General features: G+C 48.3%; 2 protein-coding genes and 1 long non-coding RNA gene across 6 annotated transcripts in view; 1 reads left to right on the top strand and 2 right to left on the bottom strand.

Annotated features, from left to right (window-relative positions):
* The window catches only part of sorcs1 (sortilin-related VPS10 domain containing receptor 1), a 274281-nt gene extending 256804 nt beyond the window's left edge, over window positions 1-17477 (top strand). For all 4 annotated transcript variants that reach the window (XM_084004951.1, XM_084004950.1, XM_084004952.1 and 1 more), the window contains one exon: window positions 17467-17477. The gene's annotated coding sequence lies outside the window, so the exon portion shown is untranslated. The remainder of the gene's footprint in view (window positions 1-17466) is intronic.
* On the bottom strand, window positions 1957-7037 carry LOC311010474 (E3 SUMO-protein ligase ZBED1-like). Its single transcript, XM_084004984.1, has 3 exons — window positions 6435-7037; window positions 5639-6258; window positions 1957-2382 (listed from the first exon to the last, which is right to left on the bottom strand). The coding sequence occupies exons 1-3, from the start codon at window positions 6904-6906 to the stop codon at window positions 1999-2001; spliced, it is 1476 nt and encodes a 491-aa protein (XP_083861110.1). The 5' UTR covers window positions 6907-7037; the 3' UTR covers window positions 1957-1998.
* On the bottom strand, window positions 15485-16138 carry LOC311010496. Its single transcript, XR_014596802.1, has 3 exons — window positions 15995-16138; window positions 15691-15896; window positions 15485-15576 (listed from the first exon to the last, which is right to left on the bottom strand). It is a non-coding gene; the product is annotated as an uncharacterized lncRNA (long non-coding RNA).
* Window positions 17478-19659: the final 2182 nt, after the last annotated feature.

The raw sequence follows: 19659 nt of genomic DNA, 5'->3' as shown, positions 1-19659 counted from the left end.
AGCACATCCGGGCATTGTTTGACCGTCTGGCCTGGGCTTGTTTGACCATCAATCTGGCAAAATGTGAGTTTGCCAGAGCAACAGTCACTTACCTGGGGAAAGTTGTTGGACAGGGTCAGGTGAGGCCAGTAAGGGCGAAGGTGTTGGCAGTTGATCAGTTTCCTGTTCCGGCCACCAAGAAAGAACTTTCCCGTTTTTTGTAACAACTTTTCCACAGTTGCTGCTCCCCTCACTTCCCTGCTGAGCCCAAAGGTGAAGTTTGAGTGGTCTCCCGCATGTCAACAAGCTTTTGAGGCTGTAAAGTCTTTGTTGTGTTCTGCCCCTACCCTTGCAGCTCCACAGATGGACCGGCCTTTTTCATTATATGTGGATGCTAGTAAGGTGGGAGCTGGTGCTGTGCTCATGCAGACCACTGAAGGTGGAGTCAACTGTCCGGTGAGCTTCTTTTCTAAAAAGTTCAACTCACATCAGCTGAATTATTCCATCATTGAAAAGGAAGCCCTTGCACTCATCTTGTCTTTAAGACATTTTGAGGTTTATGTGGGGGGTGGTGTAAGTCCTTTGGTGGTGTACACTGACCATAATCCTTTGACTTTTCTCCACTCACTCCAAAACCCAAACCAGCGGCTTATGCGTTGGTGTCTTTTCCTCCAGCCTTTTCATTTGGACATACGGCATGTAAAGGGAGTTGAAAATATCGTAGCTGATGTCATGTCCAGAGCTATGACGTAAATTTAACTTATGTTGTGTCTTTCCTCCCAGCAGTGTCTCTGTCCATTCTAGTTTTTTTCTCTTAAATGTGCTTCCCAGGTACCAAGGTTGCTGAGAGGGTAGCTTTGATGGTCCAGATTGGCAACTGTCTGCAGGTTGTATAGACATTTCACATGTTGACATTGATGTACTAGAGTGTACTGGATTAAAATCCATAGTTGTATTTGTTGGTAGTATTTCTGTTTTCTTGTACCTTCGGTTGGGATCCTAGTAAGGACCTCCATTTTAAGGGTCTGCCTATCTGTTTACCTCTTCTTTGTGTTGCAGGTACGGGGAGTGGTTAGGGGTAGAGTGGGAGGGTCGTGATTATACCTGCCCATGTGGGCTGGGCTCTCCAGAGTGCATATAAGTCGGCCCTCTGGATAGCCTCTCCCTCTCGCAGCTGGCTCCAGACCCATGATTGTTCCTTCCTTTGTTTGGTTTGTTGCACTATACAGCACACATCTCACCATATTGTCCACACAGCCACACACTGCTGACATGACTGACTCCTTTTCTTACCTAAACACCACATTATTTCTAAATAAGTTCATTTAGTTTTGTCAAATAAAACTACCTTTTTGTGCTTTATCTGTGTGTCGCCTCCCTCCTTGTTGCCACCTTAGAGCCAGGTGGTAACACCAGTCATTGACCGTTTTTTTACATTTTTTTTTTCTTACAGTGTACCTGGACAACTGCATTTCCTTCCAGGGAAGGGCTTTCCCACCCAAGACCTTACCATCACCATTGACAACTCTGTGGCCATCCCCACCCAGACTGCAAGGAACCTGGGTGTGATGCTCGACGGCCAACTCTCCCTTACCGACACCTTTGCTGCAACAACCCGATCATGTAGATACATGCTAGGGCTGAACGATATGGACAAAATTTCATATCTCGATATTCATGCCAGATATCTCGATACGATATGATATGACTACCGGTTCGGTGAAAACCAAGCATTTTTCAGAAAAATAAAAACATCATAATACAAAAGAATGTGGAAACTGCAGTTTTATTGATGAGAACTTACTGCCAGTCATCAACATCAACATAATACTAATCAATAAATAAAAAATCTAACATTTTACTGCAGCTCTGCTTTAACAATAAATAACCAATATATGCAGCAGCTGGAAGGTCAAACATTGAAAGTGCATTGAAGTACAACATCTTATATTCTTCATAAGACAACATAACAGTATGCAGAAAATGCATAACACAACAGAGGTAGTTACAGCACAACTTCTACAGATTCTTTGCCAGGAACACTAGCTTGTTAACCATGTCTGGCTTCAGACAGGACCTCTCACAACTCACGATGTTGCCTGATGCACTAAAAATTCTCTCTGAGGGAGAGCTGGTGGCCTGCATGCACAAGTATTTTCTTGCCATGTTGCTGAGCTGGGGAAAGTTGACTTTGTGAATTCTCCACCACAGAAGGGGGTCCTCTTCGTTGTCAATTGTAGAGGACTGCATGTATGCACTCAGCTCAGCTTCTATGGCAGCAGTGGGATCGATTGGTACTGTGGCACTTGCAGTGGATCTTTTGAAGAAGCTTGCCAACGACTTTTTAGCCTTTTTGGTGGGTGGGGGTGAAACTTCTTCCACTCTGGTGCACTCAACAGAATGCTAGAAAATAGTAAAAAAACAGAAGAAAAACATTTAATTAGTTTTATATTATAATACAGTATCATAATATATGAATGATCATCACTGTATGAATAACACATCCATCCATCCATCCATTTTCTTCCGCTTATCCGGGACCGGGTCGCGGGGGCAGCTGCCTGAGCAGGGACGCCCAGACTTCCCTCTCCCCAGACACTTCCCCCAGCTCCTCCGGGAGGACCCCAAGGCGTTCCCAGGCCAGCCGGGTGACATAGTCACTCCAGCGTGTCCTGGGTCTTCCTCGGGGTCTCCTCCCGGGGCGGCATGCCTGGAACACCTCCCAAGGGAGGCGTCCAGGGGGCATCCGATGCAGATGCCCGAGCCACCTCAACTGGCTCCTCTCGATGTGGAGGAGCAGCGGCTCTACTCCTAGCTCCCCCCGTGTGACGGAGCTCCTCACCCTATCTCTAAGGGAGCGCCCCGCCACCCTGCGGAGGAAGCTCATTTCGGCCGCTTGTATCCGGGATCTTATTCTTTCGGTCATGACCCAAAGTTCATGACCATAGGTGAGGGTAGGAACGTAGATTGACCGGTAAACCGAGAGCTTTGCCTTTCGGCTCAGCTCTCTCTTTACCACGACGGACCAATACAGCGACCGCATTACTGCAGCCGCTGCACCGATCCGCCTGTCAATCTCACGTTCCATCCTTCCCTCACTCGTGAACAAGACCCCAAGATACTTAAACTCCTCCACTTGAGGCAGGAACTCCCCCCCGACCTGGAGGGAGCAAGCCACCTTTTTCCGGTCGAGAACCATGGCCTCAGATTTGGAGGTGCTAATCCTCATCCCGGCTGCTTCACACTCGGCTGCAAACCGCCCCAGGACATGCTGGAGGTCCTGGCTCGAAGGAGCCAACAAGACCACATCGTCCACAAAAAGCAGGGATGAAATCCAGTGGCTCCCGAACCAGATCCCCTCCGGCCCACGGCTGCACCTAGAAATCCTGTCCATAAAAATAATGAACAGGACCGGTGACAAAGGGCAGCCCTGCCGGAGTCCAACATGCACCTGGAACAGGTCTGACTTACTGCCGGCAATGCGAACCAAGCTCCTGCTCCGGTCATACAGGGACCGAACAGCCCTTAGCAGAGGGCCCCCGACCCCGTACTCCCGAAGTACCTCCCACAGAATGCCACGAGGGACACGGTCGAATGCCTTCTCCAAGTCCACAAAACACATGTGGACTGGTTGGGCAAACTCCCATGAACCCTCGAGCACCCTGCGGAGGGTATAGAGCTGGTCCAGTGTCCCACGGCCAGGACGAAAACCGCATTGTTCCTCCTGAATCCGAGGTTCGACTATCGGCCTAATTCTCCTCTCCAGCACCCTGGAATAGACTTTCCCGGGGAGGCTAAGAAGTGTGATCCCCCGATAGTTGGAACACACCCTCCGGCCCCCCTTTTTGAATAGAGGGACCACCACCCCGGTCTGCCAGTCCAGAGGCACTGTCCCCGACTGCCACGCGATGTTGCAGAGACATGTCAACCAAGACAGCCCCACAACATCCAGAGACTTGAGGTACTCAGGGTGGATCTCATCCACCCCCGGTGCCTTGCCACCGGGGAGTTTCTTAACTACCTCGGTGACTTCAGCCCGTGTAATGGGTGGATGAACCTCTGAGTCTCCAGCCTCTGCTTCCCCAATGGGAGACGTGTCAGTGGGGTTGAGGAGATCCTCGAAGTATTCCTTCCACCGCCCGACGATATCCCCAGTCGAAGTCAGCAGCTCCCCACCTCCACCGTAAACAGTGTTGGTGGAGGGCTGCTTCCCCTTCCTAAGGCGCCGGATGGTTTGCCAGAATTTCCTCGAGGCCAGCCGATAGTCCTCCTCCATGGCCTCCCCGAACTCTTCCAAGACCCGAACCTTTGCTTCAGCGACCGCCCGTGCTGCAGCACGCTTGGCCTGCCGGTACCCGTCAGCTGCCTCGGGAGTCCCCCGAGCCAACCAGGTTCGGTAGGACTCCTTCTTCAGCTTGACAGCATCCCTTACTTCCGGTGTCCACCACCGGGTTCGGGGATTGCCACCACGACAGGCACCGGAGACCTTACGGCCACAGCTTCGAACAGCCGCGTCAACAATGGAAGCAGAGAACAAGGTCCATTCGGACTCAATGTCCCCCGCCTCCCTCGGGATCTGGTCATAGCTCTCCCGGAGGTGGGAGTTGAAGACCTCCCTGACAGAGGGTTCCACCAGACGTTCCCAGCAGACCCTCACAACGCGTTTAGGTCTGCCAAGTCTGTCCAGCTTCCTCCCCTGCCAGCGGATCCAACTCACCACCAGGTGGTGATCAGTTGACAGCTCAGCCCCTCTCTTCACCCGAGTGTCCAAAACATACGGCCGGAGGTCAGATGACACAACCACAAAGTCGATCATTGACCTCCGGCCTAGGGTGTCCTGGTGCCATGTGCACTGATGGACACCCTTATGTTTGAACATGGTGTTCGTTATGGACAAACCGTGACCAGCACAGAAGTCCAATAACAGAACCCCACTCGGGTTCTGATCGGGGAGGCCGTTCCTCCCAATCACACCCCTCCAGGTAACACTGTCATTGCCCACGTGAGCGTTGAAGTCCCCCAGTAAAACAATGGAGTCCCCGGTTGGAGCACTCTCAAGTACCCCTCCCAGGGACTCCAAGAAGGCCGGGTACTCTGCACTGCCGTTTGGCCCATAGGCCGAAACAACAGTGAGAAACCTATCCCCGACCCGAAGGCGCAGGGAAACGACCCTCTCGTTCACCGGGGAAAACTCCAAAACATGGCGGCCGAGCTGGGGGGCTATAAGCAAGCCCAAACCAGCTCGGCGCCTTTCACCGCGGGCAACTCCAGAGTAGAAGAGAGTCCAGCCTCTCTCAAGGAGTTGGGTTCCAGAGCCCAGACTGTGCGTGGAGGTGAGCCCGACTACCTGTAGCCGGTAGCGCTCTACCTCCCGCACTAGCTCAGGCTCTTTCCCCCCCAGTGAGGTGACATTCCATGTCCCCATGGCTAGAGTCACCGTCCGGGGATTGGGTACCCGCCCAGGACAGCCACCCAAATCCCACCGCACCGGCCCCTTCTGAACCCTCCTGCGGGTGGTGGGCCTACAGGAGGGCGGGCCCACGTCGCTCTTTTCGGGCTGTGCCCGGCCGGGTCCCATGAATAACACAATTCAGCTAAATTTAAACCTAAACATTAACTGAACTGTTCTCATTTAATCCATTCTAACCATTATTTTTACCTTTTGTTCCATTGTCTTCATCTCTGATACCAGTCTGGCTTTGATGATGGGGACGTCGTTAACACTGATGTACTGTGTCTTGTATCTTGGATCTAAGAAGGATGCCACACCCAGGAGCTCTTGTGTGATTCTCTCTTCGTACTTGCTATTCATGTACTCCAACATTTTCTTTTTTAAGGACTTGGTCATGTCAGTGTCACCCTCGTCTGGTGCCAAGATGGTTGTGTTAAACAGGTTGAGTACTGGCTTGATGTGTGAAACGCTAACATAATCCTCCCCTGACAGAGCATCCGTGAATTCAAGCAGTGGCCCCAGTGCCTTGCTGACTGACTCTAGCACATCCAGATCCTGATGTCCAAGAATTAGGTGCCGGGTGTTTCTGTCCTCTGAGAGGACCTCATGGAGTGCTTTCTGCTGCTCCAGAATCCTGTTAATCATGAGAACCCTCGACCCCCATCTAGTTTGACACTCAGTTATGAGTCCATGGACTGGAAGGTTGAGGCGCTTCTGGGCTTGCTCAAGTGCCACTCTCTTTTTCCAGCTGTGTGAGAAGTGGCACACCAACTTTTTGCAGACACCTGTTGCACGGCTGATCCGGTTGTCACCTTTCACTGCATTTTCTAGAAAAAAATAGATGTACAAAATAATTCATAAATATACTACAATAGCTAAATAACCATATATTAATGCAGATTGCTCTCTCTCTCTCACTCACTCTCACCCCCCCCCCCTTACACACACCCCTCTCTCTTTCTCTCTGTCTCAAAGTTATTAAAATAAACATAGCAAAACATACCTATTGCCAGGTGTAGCCTGTGTCCAAAGCACTGAAGGCGCGTCCAGCCATTCACCTCCAAAGCCTTTATCATGTTCGATGCGTTATCAGTCGTCACGCAAACCTGTTGGTCCTCCTTCAAGTCCCAGTCTGCTAACGCACCTCTCATCTCCTGCGCTATATTATCTCCCGTATGATCCCCGGGGAAGAAGGACGTCTGCAGACAACGGGTCTTGAGTTCGAAGTTTGTTGTAATGAAATGGGCCGTTAAACTGATGTAAGGTTCGGTTGTCCGGCTCGACCACAGGTCTGTGGTTGTCGCGAAATGATCGATTTCACGGAGCTCGGATTCAACATTCATTTTACACTCATTATAGAGTTTTGGAATGGCCACTTGATTGAAATGTGTTTGGGATGGTATTTTATAACGCTTGTCCAGCGTCCAAACCATTTTTTTAAAGCCCTCTTTTGAAACTGTGTACACGGGTACCATGTCTTTCGCCAGGTGGAATGTTATAGCGTCTGTAATTTCTTTGTGTCTGGTGGACGCCGACTCATATGGTGTTACGCTACTGAACGCATCAGCAATCGTACTTTGCTTGGGCTTCTTTTGGGATGACTGAGAAGTCCCCGGCGTTTCTCTCAGTGCAATACACTCTTCGTGCAGCATTCGATGGTGTTGTTTCAGGTGGTGAAACATATTTGTTGTGTTACCTTGCTTCGTCGCCACTTTCGCAAAGCAAGACCTGCACAAAACCTCGCTCTGGTTCACATCATCCCTTTTGAATCCAAAATAACTCCAAATGATGGAGGATGATTTATGCTTTGGCAATAAATCAGATGCTGCACCGCCACCGGCCGCATTATCTTCCGTACTCATGTCACTTTTTTTTTTCCTTTCTTTTTGATTTCCCCGCTGTGTATGTCGTGTGTGTCAGTCTCCGTCTCCCTCACTCGGGCGGGAGTCCCGCCCTCGTATGTTCGTCATTGGTTGGCTTCAGCTGTCGATCCACAGCAAGCATGAAATAAGGCTTGTGGTTGGCTGGCCGTAGCGGTGCATTCAAGGGCAATCGTAAAAATGATGTTTATTGTGACTGCCCGAGCCGGGCGAGCGCGGGGGGAAATCTATATCGTTTATATCGTTGCTTTTTCGATATTGATATCTTGAATGTTCATATCTCGATAACGATACGATAACGATATATCGTTCAGCCCTAATACATGCTGCACGACATCTGGAGGATACGTCCCCCTTCTGACCCAGAAGGAGGCACAGGTTCTGGTCCAGGCTCTGGTCCAGGCTCTTGTCACGTCCTAGACCACTGCAACTCCCTCCTGGCTGGTCTGCCTGCACTTGCCATCCGACCTCTGCAGCTCATCCAGAATGCAGCAGCTCGACTTCAGTCTACACCGCTCCTCCACTCCCTTCACTGGTTACCAGTAGCCGCCCACATCCGCTTCAAGACACCAGTACTTACGTACCGTGCTGCTAACAGATCAGGCCCAGTTTACACCCAGGACATGGTTAAACCCTACACCCTAGCCTGTCCACTCCGCTCTGCATCGTCCAATCGGCTTGCTGCGCCCTCACTGCGAGGGACACCCAGCCACTCGACGTAATCACGACTGTTTGCTGTCCTGGTTCCCAAATGGTGGAACGAGCTCCCCATTGACATCTGGACAGCAGAAAGTCTACACATCTACATCCGCAGGCTAAAACACATGTCTTCAGACAGCACCTTAGCTAAGAAGATGGTTTGCTGCACTTACATCCTGCATATATATGTATCACTGTGTAGTTTGGCATATTTGAAGCTGATGAATTTACATGATTCTTGCTGTTCTGGGTTTGTACCCTCACTGTTCAATGCACTTATTGGAAGTCACTTTAGATAAAAGCGTCAGCTAAATGTGATGTAATGTAATCTACTCGGTTACTATTGCACACAACACGCACCATTTCAGTCTTATGAGCAGTGGGCCCCATTTAGGGCTTTACACTACATGTCGACATTTAGCCATTCACATCATCAACATTCATAAACGTATGGAAGAGGCTGCCATGCAAGGTCCCACTTGTCCATCAGGATATATTCTAACCCATATAAACAACGATGGCATAGCCTTTGGGAGCAATTTGTCTCGCCCAAGGACACTTTCACACACAGACTGGAGGAGCCGGGGATCTTACCGCTGATATACTGATTTGGGGATGGCCTGCCTCTTTTATGTCCTAAAAATGTTTATAAATATGTCAATAACAGTATGAAATAAAGTTAATAAAACAATTCATAGTATAGTGTGTCAAAACATTTATATAAAAAATGCATTACAAAATATGCCACAAAAACGTCAAAAAAGTAAAAAAAAATGTGAGTGCTTAGTATCTCATAAACACCTCATAGTATAACTGAAAAGTAATTAAAAACAAAATGTCATAGTTAATTACGCCACAAAAATTTAATAAAAAAGGCCTTGTATTATATGCCATAAAACTAAAACAAAATACCAGTACAGTAAAAAAAACACAGTAGAATATGCCATAATAATTGTATGAAAGGCATAGCATGCCATGTTATAAAATGGCATAGTATATTACGCCATAAAATGCAATAGAAAATATAAATATGTCATAGTATATAGAATGCCTATAGAAATACTATGATATAGCATATTGCAGTGTAGATGTTTTCTTGCTTGCTCTGTACTTGCGCTTCATGCTACTTACAAGTCACTGGAACCCAAATTCTTTATGGATATTATAGGATATTACCATATGCCCTCACATTTATGACCTATGTGAGTGTGTGAGTGACTGGCACTGCAGCATAGGCTTGCTATGTGGCACTTGGCTGAAGCTAATTAATAGCAAAATGTCCCCCTTTCCACTGATGACAAAAACAAACCTCTACAAAAGATTACTATTCACACCACTTTACAATTGACTCAAACAGTGGAGAGGAGCATGCTAACACATGGTCAATTACCTACAACAAGACTACTAAGAAATGGGAGGGCTATGTAGCAGAAATGTAGTCATCCTCCCTGGTGCAGAGCCTAAGAGTAAATCATTTCCCTGGTAATTGGGAGGACAAATAACAGGCAGAGCCTAGCACCCTGAGACTTGGCAGACTGCATCATCATCCGGGAGAGCACCTCTTCAACCCACAGCCATGGGCAGCTGTGAAAGTGTAGAACTGGCAATAATCCTCCTCAACAACCGAGTGATTTGCTCCACTGTTGCAGGACCGAATATCACCCTGTGATGACCTCTAGATTTCACACAGGAGGGTAAGGACTGACCATAGTTCAGACTGAAAAAAGGCTGCAGGGAAAACTATAGACTGGGCCTCACACCATGAATATGGCCGACGTGGATGGAAGTTGATGGAAAAAGCATGTGCAGCAAGAACCTCACGAAAATAATGTTTTCCCAAGAATATGGTCCATGACTTCTGCTGCACACCCAACTGTGAAAAACATAATTCTGTGTGTACATCATGTCAATGACGTTGTCAAACAAAAGTCTTAAGTGCTGAAACTGAACTCTGTTGATCTGTTGAAGACTGTCAGCTCTCTGAGGTATTTATCAGTGGCCCTCTGCTGCCGCCCAGACAAGGAAATTACCATTTCAACTTTTTCTGGGAACAGATCTTTTAAAGGCAGATGGACTTTTTTTTGGAGTACAATTGTTCACCTCTAACCTATTTTACCTCCTGTGTAATGTGTCTCATAAGATAAAAGACAAGATGGATCAAAACAGGAAGTAGACATAACACAGCAAGGCAGAAACCCTGAAGGAGAACCACGTCATCCTCCATCCAAAGGGGGCTTTGATCACGGGAGACATCAGAACCTAGAGGAGGAGTCTATGGCTCCCTTTATCCCCCTCACCAACACCTATGATGGTCCACCTCCTTCACGCCCCCAAACCCTGTCCATTTCACCCTTCTCTCCAGGCACCCTTTCCCCTTCCTCCCCCCTCTTGGAGTTCATTAAGCAGATGAAGGAGCTGGTCTCTGTTGACACCAAAATTACCTCCAACCCTACTCCATCTCGACAAGCTTGAATACAATCATCCCACCCCCTCTCCACAATAACATCATGTCTGATGACGCTCCAGTTCACCCAGCTGATGCTCCTCCCGTGGTTACTCCGTCTTTAGCACCGACGGAGTCCACCCAAACAGGCCGAATGCTAGTGGCTAACCTGCTACACACTGTACATTCCTCTCCACGTGAATGACTATCTACATCACATGCATCACACACACCCTTCCCGGAACCTCCATCTCCACCAACACTGGCACCTCTGAATACTGTTCCCCCCACCAGCTTCCCCCCTGGCCACATCTGAAAGAAGCTGGAATACTTTGCAGAGCCCACCCTTCACACAGAGGCTCTGGCCGTTTCTTCACCTACCACTTCACATCCCCAAATTCTATCCCATCCTTGTGGTCCTGTCGTTCACCAACTCTGTCACTACGTCATCACAACAAACAACACGTGAATCTGTCTAATCTTCAGCCCCTTCCTCAGTCCTCCCAGCCTATCACAAAGCACCATCACCTGCAACTGGCTTTGCTTAACACCCGCTCACTCAACAACAAAAGCCTCATCCTAAATCAATTCATCACTGAAAATAATCTTGATTTCCTCTGTCTCAGTGAAACCTGGTACAAACCCCTGGACTTTTTCTCACTCAACCAGACTACACCCACAGGATTCACATACATTGACCAACCTCGTCCGGAAGGGCAGGGAGGTGGTTAGGAGGCGGTATCCCACAATGCTGTTGCTGCTTTTCACAGAAAGGACATAAAAACCACCATAATTTCCATCGCTGCTGCTCATTCTTTCGAACACATTGGGCCCTTTCGTACACCAGGCGCAGTCGGGGCTCAGCGCACTTGCGCCACGCCGATGGAGTGTGTCCGCCTGGACTTTGCAAGTTTTGTGCACGGCGCAGTCTGGCGCAGGCACTCCTCCCGTCACTCCTACCCCCGCAAGTGGGAAAGAGGGAGGAGAGAAGGTGTGAGTGGGAGATGAGGAGGAGAGAAGGTGTGGAGTGGGATTAACACAGCTGATTCAGATCTTCACCAATCAAATGAGCTCCTCTCCTCACCTTTAATGTGCAGAGGCGAGGTGCAGTGCAAGTTTCGTCACTTGACAACCCAATGACAGAAGACAGCAGCAGCAGCAGCAGCTTCTTTCTTTCTCTCTCTCTCTCTCTGTTTATTTCTTTTGAATTCTTCTTTATACTCACTCTCTGATGCTGAGGGTGTCTGTGGTTGGCTGAGAGAGATGTGAACTCGTTAGTTCGTATCACAGTTTCAGCAGTTTCCGTTACGCGTGTCATCCACCTTTGATCTGACGTCAAATGTGACGGGAAAATCTATATAGATATAAATTCACGTGTTGATTCAATTAGTTGCATTAAATAGAGTTTGTTGTGATTATTTATTGCATTTAAATGTGCCTGGAACTGTGGAAACCTGCCTGTGAGGTCTTGGTGACGTGTGTGCACTGCGCGCCAGTGAGCCACTCTGTAATTCGCCTTGTGCCGGGAGTAGACCAGGTTGGAGCTGGCGGGCTTTCGGCGCAGTCTCGGCGTGGCTTTTTGTCACGAACCTTTCACTGCGCCAAGCTGAATCTGTGATGCCTCCCCCTGCTGCGCCGCCACACCCATCTCGGCACAGGCAATCCACCAAACTGACAAACTGACTGTGCGCAAGGCTGCGCTGGTCGAAACTTGCATTGCGCCGGCTCCGCCACCCTGCGCTGCACCACGAAACTAGGGCCCATTGCATTCAAACTCTACGGTCCTACTCCCCTAGTCACTGCAATTATCTACCGCCCCCCCAAGCCAAACCCCTTGTTTCTCTCTGACCTTCTGACCCAGCTTTGTGCCATCTCTCTTTCAGTTCTCCTCCTGGGTGACTTCAACATCCATATTGACAACACTGATCGTAAATCTTCCATAGACTTCCTGGATCTGCTTCAATGCTTAAATTTCATACAACATGTCAACTTCCCCACCCACAGCCATGGTCACATCCTGGATTTAGTCTGCTCTAATGGTCTTACACCACTTCAACTCTCCAGCTTCAACCTCCACATCTCTGACCACTTGGCAATCACTATCGACATTGACATTCCTATACCCCCATCCCAAAAGTCAATCGCAAGATAAGATAAGATCACAACTTCTGCCTCACAATTGACACCTCCACTCCGTCTCCCTACCATCCACAACCTTTGAGTCATTTTCGACAGCAACCTCTCCTTTGAAAAACATGTCAGTCAAATCATCAGAACGGCCTTCTTCCACCTCAAAAACATAGCTCGTCACGTCCATCACTCTCCTTCTCTGCTGCCGAAACCCTGATCCTTTTTTTCATTGCATCCAGAATCGACTACTGTAACAGCATTCTCTACGGTTCATCATCCAACATCCTCAATAAACATCAGTAGATCCAGAACTCTGCTGCCCGTCCGTTCACCCATTCCCGCTCCTGTGACCATATTACCCCCATCCTTGAGAAATTCCACTGGCTCCCTGTCCCACAACGAATCCACTTCAAAGTCCTTCTGTTCACCTACAAAGCCCCCAACAACCAAGCCCCTTCCTACCTCACCAACCTGCTCCACCACCACATTCCCACTTTTGTTCAATGATTCCTTCCCATGCTTGTAGCTTCTTTTGAATATGAAAAAATACATCAAATATGTGGCTCTGCAGCTGAATTCCTACCCTCAGGCTATGTTGCTTAATAGCTACAGGCCAGTTAGATACTGTGCAACCTTTTTTGATGACTGTTTTGAACTGGTGTCTGTCATCTGTACTGACTTCAACTGTGTAGTTATTATTGACATTTTAACATCCATGGTGACTATCCCCAACTCAGAGGTATGAAAGAACTGTGTTGTGTTCTTGAACTATCAACTGACTCAGCAGCCCACCAACAATAAGGGGCTCACTCTGGACTTAATGATCTCCAAGGGTATGAACATTTCTAAGGCTGTGGTGACAAATGTTCACAGAGACGTAAGCACAAATCGGTAAATCCCTGAAAACACTATTGAAGCATTTACTTACTTTTTTCTTCCACATCCACCTCTGTTGGGTCTCAGTCAATAAACCTGAAGATCATTTCAACTCTAAAATTCCAAATGATATTAATGCGGTTGCACCCGCGCAGGTGATCCCTGCCTCTGGTAAGAAAAGAGCGTAGAAAAGCCACACTGGTAGAAAAGAGAGAATGCCGTAAAGCTGAACCCAGATGGCGAAAAACAATCTCCAGGTACATTTTAAAATCAGCAAAATGAGAATTCACATTTATATTTGATAGATATTTTGGAACTGATAAATCCAAGGTGGACCTTCTTCTCTGATATCATAACCCAAAACAAGAATAATCCACAGGCCTTGTTTGCTACTGTCGACAAGCCAACAAACCCTCATGTGTCAGTGACCTCTGAACTTTTATCCACCAGAGCCTGCAATGAATTGATTTCCTTCTTCGTCAGTGCCGCCGTCAGGTGCAGCATGTGTTCTCCTTGTGTCCACCCTGTGTCTTCAAATGCCTTGAGACAATCTTATCCAATCAACTACAGAAACAATTTGGAGAACATTAAACAACATTGATTTTCTACCAAAAGATTTTTCAAAAATGTTTAAACTTGCATGACCTCAGATCTTTAGAAATTGTAATCATGTCTCTCCACTCAGGTCTTTCCATCGGCCCTGAACACTGAAGTCATCAAGCCAGTCTATTGACACGTCATTAATGAACAAATATAGGCCTGTATTAAACTTCCCGTTTTTAAGTAAGACCATTGAAAAGGCGTTTTTTCAACAGCTGAACAACTTCTTGGCACTAAAAAAAACTGTATTGTCTTCCAATCACAACACCACATTACAGCACTGAGATGGCTCTTGTTAAGGTCTTCACTGACATCTACATAAACAGACAACGGAAGGATTTCAGTCTTAATATTATAAGATCTCAGAGCTGATTCAAACACTGTTTTAAATCCTCCTTAAAGGACAGAGACTACTTTGTGTCTATGGGTAACACAATATACTATTGCTTTTTTTGTTAGGATTCTGTTGGGTTTTTCTTTGCATTTTGTTTTTGTCCTTTACTCTCCTTTTTCTGGTCCTCTCCATGGCCCTCATTTATCAAACTTGCGTACACCGAAAAAATGGGTGTACACCAAATTCACCGCAAGGATCGGCATTTATGAAACTGAGCGTGAGCGTACGGTACGCACAAATCTCACGCCAGCTCTGACCAGGTGTACGCACATTTGGAACCAGCGTAAAGCATGCAGGAGTCAGGACAGAGGCTGTGTCGGATCATAAATAGATCATACTGATGCAGCGATGCAGTGTTGTTACTGTCATTAGTAAAATAAAACAAAACAAAATAAAATGAAACAAAACAAACGAAATTAAATAAAACAAAGAAAACAAAACAAGTATACAGTACCAGTATACATTTAAGAATGAATTAAAACAACATTTTGAGACAGCCCGATTGTCAGGCTGACATGAGCAATCCTGGGTGATTAAGGCAATGCGTGGCCTGACAGATATCCAGTGTGATTGGTCAGATGCACATTCAATCCCATATTTTACGGGCGAGAAACTTTGACCGTCATCACACATTGATGATGGCAGACCTCCTGCTGTTAGAGGAATATGCTCCTCTCCGTCGGGAACGGAAACCAACGGGAGGATCTTCTGCAGGAGAGCGATGAATGGCTGCTCAGCCGCTTTCGGCTGCCAAGGGATCTCCTCCTCCTCCTCTGCCGGACACTGGAGCCCCAGTTGCAGAGGAGAGACAACATTATTCAGCGTTTTTAAAAACGGTCAGTAGAGAAACACAGCACAACAATGAATGATCTTGGTTTTATTGTTTTTAGTGTGTCATTTATTGCAACCAGGTTATTGTTTATATGTCCTAACAATTGACATATTTCGTTCTGCCTGTCTAGAACCTCTTGGGTGATGAACCGGGCGCTTGGTGGTGGAGCAGCGCGTGGAGCTGGAGCTGGAGCTGGTGGTGGAGCAGCGCGTGGTGGAGCTGAGCAAGTGGGCTCTCCCTCCTCTCCCACTCCTGCCTGGCCCCCTCGCGCGCAGCTTGGACCTGGCTGTTCTGGGGGGGGACATTTTATTTTTATTCTACTTTGTTTTGCATGGCACCCAGTATAAGTGATACTAATAAAATACAACAAACGTTGCACTTTACAGACTGTGTCACCTTTCTTACCGTCATCCAGCTCAGGCTCATCAGTGTCCCCACCGCCTCTTATCCCCATGATGGTCGGGGAGCCCATCAACGCTGCCACCCGTTCCTCCTGCTGCGACAGCGTCAGGTCTGGGTCAGACTGTCCTCCCCCAGTCTGGGTGCTGCTGCGCCTAAACGCAGCAGCCCGTTTTTTGGTGGCGATTTTCATATCACTCCATTTTTTTAACCTACATGTAAAGGATTTGTATTTCAGCAGTAGTACATTTATATTTATTATTATATATTATATTATTTATTTTATATTTTACAAGAAATAAAATACAACCTCGGCTGGACTCCGTGCGTCAACACCAACGCTGTTCACCGCCGCTGTTATCTTGGCCCACACTGCGTTCTTCTGTGTGCCTTTAATCCCGCTTTTGAGGGAACCAAATAATATTATTTTGTTTCGCTCCACCTCCGTGGTGATAACCTCTATTTCAGTCAGGACCACTTTGTCAAAAAGAATCTTTATTTATTTGCACAAGTTTCATTTGGCGGTATGGTACTGTTCTGGGACTCCCTGCTCTTCCACGCGCTTGCGTGGAAAGCCTGAGGCAGGAAGAGCACCTTCCTGCCCTTCATGAGCCATCATGAACGGCATAAGCAGGGAGCGTAGCAGCAAGAAAAACCCCAGACAGAGCAGACCAACAAGAAATCGAGCGTAGTGTTAGTTCTGGCAGGCCACAACGTCAAGCTCTAAATCAGCAGCAACAGCGCAGCTGTCAAACCGAGGAGACCAGCTGACGCTCAGCTGACAGCCCAGCTGACAGCCCAGCTGACTCCCCGGGCTCGGTTCCTATTGGGAAATTGCATTCAGAGCGCACTACTTAAACAGCTCTAACCCGACCTCCCTCGCTGCTTCTCTGCTGGCTTTTTCGCAAACAATCTCCCGTATGAAGAAAAATTCGCTATCCGCTTTTGTACTCACCCTGCTGCTCCTGATGTCGTCGCCCTCCATCCACGACGACGACCCATGGCAATACGACGATATGGAGCCTCAGCCAAACCCCGAAACCGAGGAAGCTTTCCACGTCGAAGAGAGGGTTTCACCTCTCCGCCGAAGCTCTCGCCTAGCAGGCAAAGGCAACGCCACAGATCCCCCATTGCTCAACGACTGGCCGATTCCGAAGCTGCTGGAGTTCCTGTTCACCAACCACGTCACCGCTCCGGTCGGCGCGTCTCACCAGGAACTGTTCACTTTATTTTTAAATCACGCCGGGCTTCAATCTCCACCCGCCGATCAGCAGCCTGTTTCCGCTCCTCGGAAAGCTTCAGCGAAGCGCAAACACAGCTCCCAGAACCCAGCATCCGCCCCGGCTCCAGCTGCTGCCCCGCTAGCCAAAAAAGCTAAAGCCCCGACGTCAGCAGCCGCTCCCGCAGCTCCGGCAAACGACGTCATCATGGCAGCGCTGTCTTCTATCCAGGCATCTATCTCCGGCATGAATTCCAGGATCCAGGATTTAGAGGCCGCTACAGCTTCGTCTTCCAGCTCTCCTCTCCAGGCCGCCACGCTTACATCCCGAGAACCTGCCGCTTCCTCCTCGTCGCGGGCCGAAGACGTCACTCCGGCACCCGACGGCGTCTCTATCCCGCGCAGAACCCTGGGAAGTGCAGTCCCAATCTCCACCGGCGTCCCATTCTACCCTCCCGCTGCTGCCATCTCCTGCAACCTGAGAAGCCAGATCCTCGCAGGTAATGACATCAATCTAGTTAAAATCCTGCTGTGCTCCGATTGCCATGACAAGCGTGTGGTAGATTGTGGCGATGTGTCTGTGTTGCTGAAAGATAACGACCCCAGACTGCGAAAGACCCTGACATTAGCAGAATTCACCGTTGCTTACGGCGTATACAGAGATGTCATATGCGAAGTCTATCCATCCCGCCGAGCCGAGCTGGATACCTATCTCTCCATAATTGCCGATCTCGCCATGTCATACGGGGGAACCCTCTTCTACGAGTACCATAAATCATTCTCTGCCAGGGCTGCCATGTTCATCCAGAGGTTCAACCAAAGACTGGACTGGTCCGTGGTCGACCTGGCTCTAATTAGCAGGCACTGCACTGGCCGCCAAGCGCTTTCTTGCACCATTTGCGGTTCCTTCTCCCACTCATTCAACCTGTGTCCTAAATCCGTGGCTATAGCCCATCTGCCGGCAGGCCCAAAATCCGATGAGGACAAGGTGACATCCTGGACTCCAATGTGCCATAACTTTAATGAAAGTGTATGCAAATTTTCCAACTGTAAATATATTCATGCTTGCAGCTATTGCGGGGACGGGCATCCCAAATCTGTGTGTCCCAGACGAACCCGCTTTGTGAGGAAGGAAAAGAAAAAATAAAACCTTCAACCCCAGTCAACGTGGCCGCGCTGGGGAAGGCTCTAAGGAAGCATCCAAACCGCTGTTTTGTCAGTTATTTGTTAACCGGACTGGTCCAAGGGTTCATGGCCGGTTTGATATGGTTGCCTAAAATGTCGCACGCATGTAATAACCTGCAGTCCGCTTTGAAAGAGCCCGAAATAGTAGACTCCCTACTGGAGAAAGAAGTCAAGAACGGTTTCATGATGGGACCTCTGAATAAATCTCCTTTTCCCGTATCGCGCATCAACCCCATAGGCGTTGCTACCCGAAAATATTCTGGCAAAAAGCGTCTCATCATCGATTTATCCGCCCCTCATCAAAGTGGAGTGCAAAGCATTCACAGCCTCATCCCGCTTCAGCCGTTCTCTTTGTATTATGCCACAATCGACGACGCCATCAAGCTCATCAAACAAGCAGGTAGAGGTGCGTGGTTATCAAAAGCTGACATCACAGACGCGTTTAAAGTCATGCCTCTACACCCCTCTCAATGGCATCTGTTCGGCGTTAAATGGAGAGAGAAAATGTATTTTGCAGTTAGGCTCACCTTCGGGTGCAGCAGCAGTCCAAAAATCTTCGACACGCTGTCAGAAGCTCTTTGCTGGATCCTGTTAAATAATTGCAAGCTGCCATTCGTGCTCCACCTGTTAGATGACTTTCTGCTCGTAGACTACCCCCATGCCAAGCCAGATCATGGTATCACCACACTTAAAGCCACTTTTAAAAATCTAGGGGTTCCCTTATCCGAGGAAAAAACTTCAGGTCCGCTACAAGTCATTGAATTTCTGGGTATCAAACTAGACAGCATCCTCATGCAAGCTTCCCTGCCTCTCGCGAAACTAAATCGCATCAGGGAGATAATGAAGGAACAGGTCGCAAAAACCATCTCAAAAAGAGATCTCCTCTCCCTGCTAGGTCATCTCAATTTCGCCATGCGTGTGATTCCTCAGGGCCGCTCATTCATATCCAGGCTTCTTGACCTCTCAAAAACAGCAGAAAAACTACACGACTCAGTAACCTTCGACGAAGGGTGCAGATCAGAGCTCCGGTTCTGGTCTCTGCTGCTCAAAAAATGGAACGGCATCTCCTTTTTCTACCATGATCATACAGAATCCTCTCTGGCCATCAGACTATTCACCGACGCAGCTCCTTCCGTGGGTTTCGGGGGGTTCTTTAATAACCAGTGGTTCGCTGATACATGGCCAAAAGAATTAGCATCTCTACCAGCCAGTGCCCCTTCTTCGGCCCTAATGGAAATATACCCCATCATTATAGCCTGTCTTCTCTGGGGGAAACACTGGTCCAGGAAGAAAATTACATTATTTTGCGATAACGAAGCAGCCGTTAACATTATCAACAAAGGGCGTTCTTCCATACCAATAATTAACAGATTTATAAGACGCCTTACCTGGGCTTCCGTGCTGGAAATTCCACAGACTGTGTCCAAAAGCAGCGCCATCCAGCCTGGCTTGCCCTCCCTTCCGCCATACGGTGCTAGATTAGACACCTCCTTGCAGCCATACATGCTGTCAGCCGCCAACTACATGCGTTCCGGCTTAGCTAAATCTACATTGAAACTGTATGACTCTGC

The sequence above is a fragment of the Eutrigla gurnardus genome (assembly GCF_963514095.1).
Source record: "Eutrigla gurnardus genome assembly, chromosome: 3".
NCBI classification, from domain to species: domain Eukaryota; kingdom Metazoa; phylum Chordata; class Actinopteri; order Perciformes; family Triglidae; genus Eutrigla; species Eutrigla gurnardus.
This window is presented reverse-complemented; position numbering and strand designations above follow the sequence as displayed.